At 38.3% G+C, this 11,687-nt stretch overlaps 1 protein-coding gene and 1 non-coding gene across 2 annotated transcripts; one reads left to right on the plus strand and one right to left on the minus strand.

Moving 5' to 3' along the window:
- Positions 1–541: 541 nt before the first annotated feature.
- On the minus strand, positions 542–648 carry LOC128281891 (small nucleolar RNA R71). Its single transcript, XR_008272174.1, has one exon. It is a non-coding gene; the product is annotated as a small nucleolar RNA R71 (small nucleolar RNA).
- An 8,824-nt stretch (positions 649–9,472) lies between these two features.
- LOC108482469 (S-type anion channel SLAH4-like) lies at positions 9,473–11,016 on the plus strand. Its single transcript, XM_017785604.2, has 2 exons — positions 9,473–10,450; positions 10,541–11,016. The coding sequence occupies exons 1-2, from the start codon at positions 9,572–9,574 to the stop codon at positions 10,856–10,858; spliced, it is 1,197 nt and encodes a 398-aa protein (XP_017641093.1). The 5' UTR covers positions 9,473–9,571; the 3' UTR covers positions 10,859–11,016.
- Positions 11,017–11,687: the final 671 nt, after the last annotated feature.

Below are 11,687 nucleotides of genomic sequence, written 5' to 3' on the forward strand. Positions count from 1 at the left end.
TACAGCAAAATTGAAAGCACGACTCATAGAAATAGTAGAGAAATAAGGCAAAGTTTACGGTATATAGAGGAAGAGCATGAGGACAATGCCACTAATACCGAGGAGATGGCTGGAAATCAAAATAATCTGCTACCTCTTGTGGTTGTCGCAAATCCAGTGAATCAGAATCCTGCTCCTCGTACTATGTACGACTATGCTAAGCCTAATCTAAGGGGGCTGAATAGAGTATTGTTAGACCTACAATTGCTGCAAATAATTTTGACCTGAAACCTAACACTATACAAATGATTCAACAGTTTGGTCAGTTTGATGGTTTGTAGGATGAAGACCCAAATACTCATTTGGCCAACTTCTTAGAGTTTTGTGATACTTTCAAAATAAATGGCGTTTCTGATGATGCCATTCGCCTTCGGTTCTTTCTCTTTTCATTAAGGAATAAGGTAAACAGTGGTTGAACTCGTTACCACAAAGGTAAATCACTACTTGGGAACAAATGACCAAAAAATTTTTACTTAAATATTTTTCACCGGCTAAAATAGCTAAATTGAGGAATGATATCTCTTCTTTTGTACAAATGGATTTAGAAACACTTTATGATGGATGGGAGAGATACAGAGATTTATTGAGAAGGTGCCCTCACCATGGGTTACCTCTTTGGCTACATGTTCAAACTTTCCACAACGGTTTGAATCCCTTAACTAGACAAATAATCGACACAGCTGCCGGTGGAACCATCAATAATAAGACACCTGAAGAGGCTTATGAGTTCATAGAAGAAATGTCACTAAACAATTATCAGTGGCAAGTCATGAGGACAAAGTCGACCAAAGCAGTCGGCATTTTTAACGTCGACTCGGTTGCTATGCTTTCAAATTAGGTAGAACTCTTGAATAAAAAGATTGATGGTTTATTTGGTTCTACGCAGGTATATCCAGTAATGCAGTACGATGCAAGTAGAGGTGAAATGAGTAATTCAGAATACCCACCCTACGGCCCCAACATGGAGAACGAGCAAATGAACCATATGGTTAATAATCCTCGACCTCAAAATAATCCTTACAGTAACACTTACAATACAGGTTGGAAGAACCGCCCAAATTTCTCATGGGGAAGCCAAGGGAATCAAAGGCCACAACATCCTCCAGGTTTTCAACAACCACCTTACCAACAAGAGAAGAAACCGCACCTTGAAGAGATGCTTACAAAAATCATCTCGGTGTTAGAAACTCATTTTCAGAATACTGAAACAGCGCTTAAGAATCAGCAAGCATCAATTCAAGGGCTCGAAACTTAAATAGGACAACTTGCTAAGTTGATCTTTGAACAACCACAAGGTAGCCTACCAAGTAACACTGAAACTAACCCAAGGGAGCAACTCCATGCCATTACTGTGTACAATGATGAAGTGTTAGTTGAAGATGAACTGAAACCGAGGCAAGACAATGTGGTAGATAAAGGTAAGGTTGATGTAAGCAATGATAAACAGAAACTGGTAAGCGAAAAGTATAAACCTCGTGTGTCATACCTCAATGCGACAAGGAAAGACCATATGGACGAACAATTCGATAAATTCCTTAAATTATTAAAAAAATTGCATATTAACTTACCGTTTATTAAAGCTCTTTCGCAGATGCCAAACGCAGTTAAATTTTTAAATGAGCTTTTATCAAACGAACGGAAGTTAGATGAGTTATCACATGTGGAGTTAAATGCAGTTTGCTAAGCTATTCTACAAAACAAGCTACCCAACAAACTGAAAGACCCAGGGAGTTTTACGATTTCTTGTTTAATTGGTAGTTTAAATGTTAACAATGCTTTAGTTGATTTAGGGGCAAGTATTAATGTTATGCCTTATAAAATGTTTAAACAACTAGGACTTCGGAAACCCAAACAAACTAGGATCAGCGTTCAATTGGCTAATAAAACCATTAGATTTCCTAGAGGTATAATTGAAGATGTTCTTGTTAAAGTTGACAAATTTATATTCCCAGTAGACTTCGTTGTTTTAAACATGGATGAGGATAGTGACATTCCTTTAATCTTAGGACGACCCTTTTTAGCAACTGCTAGGACTATTATTGATGTCGGTATGAGTTAATACTTCGGGTAGGCGATGACCTGACTAAACTCCAAGCTCGTGATTCTATCAGAAAGACTAGTGATCGAGATGATTACACAAGTTCTTTTAATGTGAGTAGCCTTTTTGTTCAACCTTCTTTGCAGGAAACACGCCCGAGGAGCACAAATGAGCCACGTTATAGTTCATGTAACAACAAAGGAACCATCTACAAAGAGCAAAGGCTACAAATCGAGGAACTAGATGAATGGCAAACACAGGTTAAGGAGAAACTGAGAATACACGATGAACCAAAGCAGCGCCATGACAAACTTAAGATTGAAACAAATTAATTTAAGGTTGGGTACAAGGTACTGTTGGATGACGCCGACCCTCGTATCATCACTTCAAAGTCCAATGTAGACGGAGCAACTCCCTTCACGGTACTGAATATCTTCCCACACGGTACAATCGAGGTAACACATACTGAATTCAGAACATTCAAGGTAAATAATATTAGACTCAAACCTTATTTTGATAGATTTGGTAGCAGGGATGAGGAGTTTCAACTCCTCAAACCACCGTGACCATAGGAACTTGAGGTGAGTTGAGCTTAGACTCTAACTAAGCATTTTTCGGGAGGCAACCCGAGCACTAACACCACTAACCCATTTATTTTATCTATTTTTCATTTGTTAATACAGGTACAGTGGCCCACACGGCCAGGAAACATGGGCGTGTCCTTGGCCGTGTGGAAACAGGGCTAAAAATTCCCAAGTATTGACATACACATGGCCATAAACTCGAGCCACACGATCGTGCCATGTGAAAATAGGGCTAAAAATTCCTAAGTATTGACATACACACGGCCATAAACTCGAGCCACACGACCGTGTGACACAGCCGTGTGAAGCATGCGGCCAGTACACACGGGCGTGTCATTGACTGTGTGAAACCTGGAGCTTAATTTTTCAAATTTTAACAAGTCAGAAGCCAACACGGGAAAGTGCCACGGCCGTGTACTAGACACGGCAGGGACACACGGGCGTGTGGGTGATTACACGGGCGTGGGAGAAACAAAGAATGTACTACACGGTCATGCGACACAGCCATGTGAACCACACGGCCTGGACACATGGGCGTGTGCCACGGCCATGTGGAAAATTAAGCTATCTAATTCACGATAAACACGGGCTAGAGGACAAGTCACACGGGCGTGTGACACGACTGTGTGGCCTAACACGGGGCCTTGGCATGACTGTGCCCCTATTTTAAACCCCCAAACCCTAAATTTTTCTTTTGTCTTCTTCCCCAGCCCCAGCCGCCTCAACAACCCACCCCTACTGTCCGGCCACCCCCTAGCTCCCTCTCTCATTCTCCTTTTTCCTTTACCTTCCTCTTTCTTTTCTTTTCTTCTTTCCCCTACCCCTTCTTTCCCTTTCTTTTCCTCTTCCTCCTCTACCCCGACCCCTCCACTCCCTTCAACTTCCTTCACTTTCCTCCACCAACGATCCACCATCACCAATTCTCAGTCACCGCCACCCGTACCTCCGACCACCATCTTCATTGGTTTCCTCTTTTCCCTCATTTTCTTTAATTCCATTTATTTTATTTTCTATATTCTCTTTATTTCTAGTTATTTATTTCTTTATTAATTTTTTTATATACATATGAATCTGTCTCGATTAGTAACTTTATAAATCATGTTAGAATTTGACTTAGGCTTACTGCTTTTATGTCTAATTTGATTAATCTATGTCAGTTTCTATATATTTTATTATCTCATTTACTTTTGACAATATCACCTAATTTGTCTTTTAGTTCTAATTTATTTTCAATTCTGAATCTTTTCTTTTCCTCATTATTTTTACTTTAATAACTTTAAATCGTACCTTGGTTCACTACATGGTTTTAACATGCTAAAGTCTTCGTCCCTACTGTTTTTAGAGTAATTTATTTTTAGACTACTTAGATTTGACCGTATAGGACTTTATTTGCCTATTTGAAGATTATTTTAATGCCTAATGCGGCTTTTTTTCCTTTTCCCTATAGGTACATCATGACGAACACACTTGGCAAGATGAAAGTAGCTGTCCCCATTTCAAAAAAATGAAAGGGCCTAGGCATGACCTCATCGAGCGCATCTAACGGGACTCATCATCCTTGGCTCCAATTTTTAAGAGGCCTACAGGACGACCTATTCCAGCTCATTTGTGCACGACCATTGGGAGTGGGCCGTTGTATTGATTAGGCCGCCTTGAAGCAAGTCCATCTTGCCCACCTTGTTTGATTTTATCTCGCCACTGCCCCTTGGGATAGGTTCTTTGTGATTATCGAGCCCACCTAGTCGGAGCTTACCTTAGAGTTTTACACTACTTTCCATCTTCAGCATGTGATGTCCACCCATGACGAGGCTGGCACTATTACATTTTGACTTGGTGGACTAGTACGAAAAATGAGCGTATTAGAGTTTGGAGTTGCTTTGGGCCTCTACACGGAGGAGTTTATGGCTTCCGAGGTTTTTCTACATCTTCACCGTCACATACACCACTCACCCTCCTACTGTTGGACCGACCTTACGGCAACTGTTCCCTATGACGCAAGTCACTCAAAGGCGACTTCTCTTCCCCTAGTACTACGCTACATCTATACTATCTTGGCTCACATCCTGACTGGAAGGAGAGAGAGCACTGGCGTCGTTAGCACCACCGATACTTACTTCTTATGGAGCATGGTGACTGGTCATGTATTCGATTTGGCACACTTTATTGCCCTTGCTTTTCGCCACCAGATAGACCGCCATAGGAGGGGCCCCATATGCCTTGGCCCCTACGTGACTCACCTCGCTCAACAGTTGGGCCTCTTCGACACTCTAGAGATGTCTTCGACATTCACACTAGTAGGCCAGATGTCTCCTCAAGGAATTTCTAGCATGATCCACATGCGGATGATAGAGCGACGCCATGGATTCGACCCCTCTCAGTATAGACTCGTTCACTCTGATGACCAGAATGAGCCAGAGGACATTACTGATGATGTCCCTCCCCTTCATGAGGACCCACCTCCACCACCATCACAAAGTCACCGCCCCGTTGCTGCCACCTTAACAGATATATCCGAGCAACTCACTCACTTTGAGCAGCAGTGTTTTGAGTAGTTCGATAGCATCGATGCCACTCTTCGAAAGATTTGCCACCATCTTCACATCTCTCCTTCAGCATCATCGACCCACGAGACATCTGATAATAAGGACCTTTGAGTCAATTTATTTTATTATTATTTAATTTTAAAGACTTTTGTTTTATATTTTGAGCTATGGTATCTTTATGGTTATTATCGAGTAGTCCCTTCATTCTCTTTCAAAGTTGTGTTTATTTTCTTATTAGTAGCTCAGAATCATGCCTTTCATTGGCCTTATCTACAATTAGCTTTCGCTATTCCAAGGATTTTATTGGCCCTTCATTCTCTTTCACAGCTATGCCTTTCACTATTCCCTCTTTTTCAGCCTTTATCCGCACCTTTAACCCAAGCCCCAATACAACCCTGTAAAGACCTTTTGATTTTTATATCATTTCATTTATAGTGGTAGCGATTTGATTTTCATGCAAGCCTATGGTAATAATTTTTCATGTTTGACTATTGAGTGCTTAATTATTGGACCTTAAACAATTTGAGTGATTTGAATGAATCTTTAGTGAGGATGTCAACCCTTGCCAATTTGGAATTAAAGGTAATTATTTAGATAAGGGGAGATACCTATGATTTTATGATTAAAATGCTCAACTTAGATTGTTTGAAACTTTGATGTTCTTTTAGTTAAAATTCTCAATGTATGATTATTTGTGGATTATTTCAAAACATTATTGATGAGAATTATAAGTTAAGAAGAATTAATTTTAATTGTGAGTTGAGAATTTTGCTTGAGGACAAGCAAATGCTTAAGTGTGGGGATATTTGATAAACCATAATATATACATATTTTTACCCCATGCTTGGAATATTTTTGGAAGGTTTATCGTAAGATTTAATGAATTTGATGCTCCTAATCCTTTAATTTCATGTTTTATACTCAAGAGAGTTTAGGATAGCAAAAAGAGCAAGAAATAGGCCAAAAACGGACAAAATGAGCCTAATTCAGTGTTTCACACGGCATAGGCAGTTCCATATGGGTAATCCACATGCCCATGTGTGACACATGGGTAGGCCACACGCCCATGTGTAATGACCGTGTCGACTAAAAACAAATCAGAATTACACACGGCTTGAGCATCTTCACACGGGTGTGGCACACGGCCATGTCCCTGTTGAGCCTAAGTCTAATTCTACTCGGAAAAGGCTAATTTTTAGGGTTTAAAAGCATTCCAAAGTATATATAAACACCGTAGAAGAAGATCAAAGAGGCACACAGAGGAGAAATCAGAAAATACTCGAATATAGCCATCGGAATCAACTCGGAAACTCAATTTCCTTAGAAGTTCTTTGGGTTTCTTTATGTTTTATTGTTTTCCGAATTTTGAGATGTTTTCCCATATCATTATGAACTAAACTCCCTAAATACCTAAAGGGGATGAAACCTAAGACAGATCTTATTATTATTTGAATTATATGATAAATACTTTTCTTATTCTTAGTTATGAGTTTTAATCATTGTTTTAATATTCCAGGATATTAATTCAAGTCTGATGTGCTTATTCAGTGGAGCAAAAGTCCTTGTTTAAGAGTATATCTTCCATAATTAAGCTGAGTTGCATGCAATCCTAGACATAGGATGGCATAAATCTGCCGGATTAGAGTCAAATCTAATAAGGGAATCCATAGATCGAATTAATACAACAATAGGGGTTTTAATTAGAAAGAGATTTCAATTAATCAACCTAGAGTCAGTTGTTTTTAGTCTCGAAAGAGATATTTACATAAATCAGGGATTTCTACAAATTAAGTCAAGTGAATAAATCATCTAATTCAAAAAAAATAAGTGAAGTCTAGGTGAATTCTTCCTTGGGTATTGTCTTCTTCATCGGTTTTCCAAAAGTATTTTCCAACTTTAATATTTGTTGTGTTCTTAGTTAATTAGATAGTTTATCTTAGTTTAAAAATATCCCTTTAATTCTTAGTCTAGATAATAAAAAGATAGTAATTACTAGTACTTTTAGTCCTTGTGGAGATGATATTTCTGGTCTCACTATAACTATACTGCTGTTCGATAGGTGCGCTTGCCTTAGCGAATTTTTAGTTAGTTTAGTGACCATCACCTTGTCCTTCTTAGATGTAGTCTGTTAATATTTTGTAAAGTCTTTGTTGTTTTTATGGCTTTTGTGTAAGTTTACCGTTGTATGGAATGTTTTGTGTAGGTTACTGGCTGCTCCAAGATATCACATCACTATCACTATAAGGGAGCAAATTATGCTCTCACTATCAGTAGTAATACGTAGATAAATTTATCTCTTAGTATAAAAGCCCATAATAAAAGTTGAAAGAACTAAGTCCCATTGCAAACTCCATACCTATTTCCCCAAAAACAGAGAACACGACCACCATCATCAATGGCTATCCGCCTCTAAAAGTGAACCACCATCCAAATAACCATTCCATCCTCTTGTTAATCCTACTGGTTAACAATTAGTGTGGTGGGAATGAAGGACAATGAGCAACCCATATATCAGTATTCCACTACCAATGAACTCGATCTAACCTATGCACAAACTCAGTAAAATTGTTACTGATTTAACCCATATAAATAGTATTACCAGTATTTCCCCACGGTATTACAGTCATCCACCTTAAGCCCATACCGAAGCTTCCTCAGCTAACCAAGGTTCATAAAATCCTTAATCAAGATCCCAAAAGCACATTGACATGCAGGAGAGAATGAAGGCAATGGAGGAACAAATATCTTCACAACAAAAAAGATATGAGCAACAAAATTTTGTTCACGAGCAAATAGAAAGACAATGGCATGTCCGTATCCACATCAATAAAATTCAAATCTACCAAATCCTTGTTATCTGGTAATATAAAACTTATATTTCCTAAAAATTCTCCTTTATTAACGCCTTAAGGAGCTCTTTTCCTTTGTTGATGTCATCTCCTACGCTCCGCGATCATCTAAGGAACAATTTTTTCTCCTCCTTTCGTTCATCTTACTATTGATCTGGTGCTCGATTAATGTCCATGTTAAAATTCCCTCCTCATTTTTCAACATTGTTGAGCAAAAATCCTTCATGCGGTTGTAACAATCCCACTCAAAGCAGTTATTGGGAAGAGATTCATACTCAGCCTATTGGAGGCATTCCTTGATATGAATCTTCGAGACCAATGGTTCATCGAGATTAATACACATTGCCATACGAGCGAATCTACCTCTTGATCCAAAATCAATATTGAAATAAATTTTTATCACCTTTCCCACCACTCTCCAATTGCTTTCAAAAAACTCTATTCATAAAATTCCGCAGGGAGCCCAGGTAAACGAATTGAAGCCACCACTTTGTTTTGGAAAAGCAAGTTTGTTGAAAAATTCAAAAACCATGGTTGCACTATTAGGTAGTGATCAAAAAATCACTCAAGGCCCATCAACTAAAACTTTCAAATAATCTGTTTTAGTTCTAAATCTTGCTAGAAAATAATCATTCTCGAAATCCATTAACTGAAATAGATGAGATGTCATCCACAGGGAAATGGCTTGGTTCATAAGGGCATTGAAACCAATTTTCCTGCCCAAAAGTTTGAGATCCACGGTATTTGTCATGCTCTGATTAATGTACGAATGAACCTGTTTCGAAAATTTGATGGACGGATTCCCATCCTTAACATTCTCTAACACATCATCCGCACGAAGTTCAAAGTTCTCAGCATTAAAAAGACTAGTATTGCCATCAGAGGCTGTACATCCCAATAGTAACTTCTCTTTGAAGTTTGAAATAGTACCATTCGAGTAGACGGCTTTATACAGTCATCCATCTCTCTGTCTTGCCTTCTTCACAGATCGATTCACCTCCATACCAGCCGGACGTTCGCCAGTTTTGTCACTTGCATCGTTTGTCTCTTCCAGTTTTGCCACCGACCCTTTTGTCCATAATCTATGAAATAGGTAGGTGCTATGAGTCACTTTACTTTCTAATTAAACCGCCTTAGATTGAACCAGAATTATATGTCAAAATAAAGTTATTGTCTTTTGTAATTAATAGAAAATTCGTGTCAAGAAAGTCAAGCTAAATCTGTCGAATATAATCCATATATTCAAAAGTGTTAGGCTTAAAAGTACAAAAAAAGAAAAGGTTTAGGTTTGCAGAAAAATTTCTTCAAAAAGTGCCAACAAAATAAATTCCACAGGAAAAATTGTCTAACTCACGTGCAAGGTATTTTCCATACAATTTTTCTTTTCCTAAAAATATATTTATAGTTTATCCCGTCTTTTTCTTGAGTTCTATAAATCCCCACCATTGCTAACCAAGAAAACTACGCATAACTTATCACCAACATTTATGATCATCTTGATAATACCTAGTCTTACCAATGGCTGCCGTCGTAACATCTCACACTGAGCTTCAGCTCGTAGTTGACACAGCCGACGCCAGCAGCGGCGGCCTGATGTCATCAACCATTGTTGCTAAGGGTATTAAGGAATCATTAATTTCCACCTTAACCAAATTTCATGCTGGTTATTTTAGGGTAAGCCTATCATTAGGTGGCCAAGCTTTATTATGGAAGACACTAAGAGGCCCAACGGATGACACTCACACTTTAAGACGTACCCTCCATTTGTTTCATCCCACAGCTTTTACAGTTCTCTGGTCTCTCTCATTCTTTGCCCTTGTTTTGCTCTCGATTCTTTACCTTTTGAGGTGTTTATTTTACTTTAAGATGGTGAAAGAGGAGTTCTTTCACCATGTAGGAGTCAACTACCTATTCGCTCCATCGATTTCTTGGCTTCTTTTGCTACAATCATCCCCCTTTTTCACTCCCCAAACCCACTACTCCTACACGGTTATATGGTGGGTTTTGGCTGTTCTTCCTATTGCAGTGCTCGATGTGAAAATCTACGGTCAATGGTTTACAAAAGGAAAGAAGTTCTTATCAGCGGTAGCAAACCCCACGAGCCAGTTGTCAGTTATAGGGAACCTTGTGGGTGCACAGGCGGCGGCCGAAATGGGGTGGAAAGAGAGTGCCATTGGGTTGTTTTCACTAGGGATGGTTCATTACTTGGTGCTGTTCGTGACGCTTTACCAACGTCTATCGGGCACCGACCAGCTTCCATCGATGTTAAGGCCAGTTTTCTTCTTGTTCTTCGCAGCACCAAGCATTGCTAGCTTGGCTTGGCAATCCATTGCCGGCTCTTTCGATATTGCATCCAAAATGCTCTTCTTCCTCTCACTCTTCCTTTTCATGTCACTGGTAATTAATTACCCATGGGCCATAATTTACTGTCAACTAAGATATTGTGATCTAAATAAATTGACATGGTACTGTTTGTTGTTGAGACAGGTTTGCAGGCCGACATTGTTTAAGGTATCGATGAAAAAGTTCAATGTGGCGTGGTGGGCATACTCTTTTCCCTTGTCTGTGCTGGCTTTGGCTTCAATGGAATACGCTGAGGAAGTCAAAGGCAACACCCCACATCTTCTAATGCTTCTTCTTTTAACATTCTCTGTCTTCGTCTCCATTTGTTTGGTAGTTTTCACACTGCTCAACTCCAAAATACTACTGTTCTTACCTCAATGTTTTGATCCGATTTCAAGTTTGATTTCGCGTGCCATGTGTTCCACACCGGAGCAAAATCAACAACGGCCACAAACTGTTTAATTAATTGGATGATAAGTGTGCAAACAGGACATGAAAATCATGGTCGATGAAACTGAACTTTTATGCTTAGTAAAGACTTGATATTTTCAGTTAAATTAATGTATGTGCTGTGTTCGATGATGATTTGGAAGAGTAAAAATCCAAGTCTTCCACTTAAACTACAATTTGGCTGCTTTTATCAACTTGATGTTGCAACTTGCAAAGTTTCCAATTTTTTTCCCTTGGGTTGACAGTAGTCAAAATTTTTGGTCTAAGGTTATTAAAAAGTACCAAATTAATTAATATTACATTATTAGTTCAGACTGATATTTGAGCTAAGCAAGTTGTTTATGGTTTTCGCTATTGCCATTATCAGCCTCTTCATAAGGTTTTTATGACTACAGACTTTGAAAAAAATACATCTAAAAGAGTAGCTTTAAAATTTATGATCAATATTTATTCTTTTAATGAGTTTACATAATATAGATGATTAATTACTAGACTCAATCCTATAAATATTTTAAAAATAAATAAAAATACCTCTACTGAGTTATTTTTTCATTTAACCCTCTTTACCGGCATAAGAGTAATAATTACAGAATGGCTGAAGCCAATGAGTTGTACAGATTACAAATTATGGCAGAAGCCAAACGGCGATTATTAAAGTAAATACAAGTTTAATTGGTTATAAATGCAACAATCGCAATGGTCTTTTTATCTCCTACTTTAACTAATTAATGATTAAATATTTAATTTTCATTTTAAATATAAAGTAATTTTAAAATTTATAATTAATTTTTATTCTCTTAATATTCCTAAAAAAACAAAAATTAATTATCAAACTCGTTCT

This window comes from Gossypium arboreum, chromosome 1 (assembly GCF_025698485.1).
Source record: "Gossypium arboreum isolate Shixiya-1 chromosome 1, ASM2569848v2, whole genome shotgun sequence".
Taxonomy (NCBI): Eukaryota; Viridiplantae; Streptophyta; class Magnoliopsida; order Malvales; family Malvaceae; genus Gossypium; species Gossypium arboreum.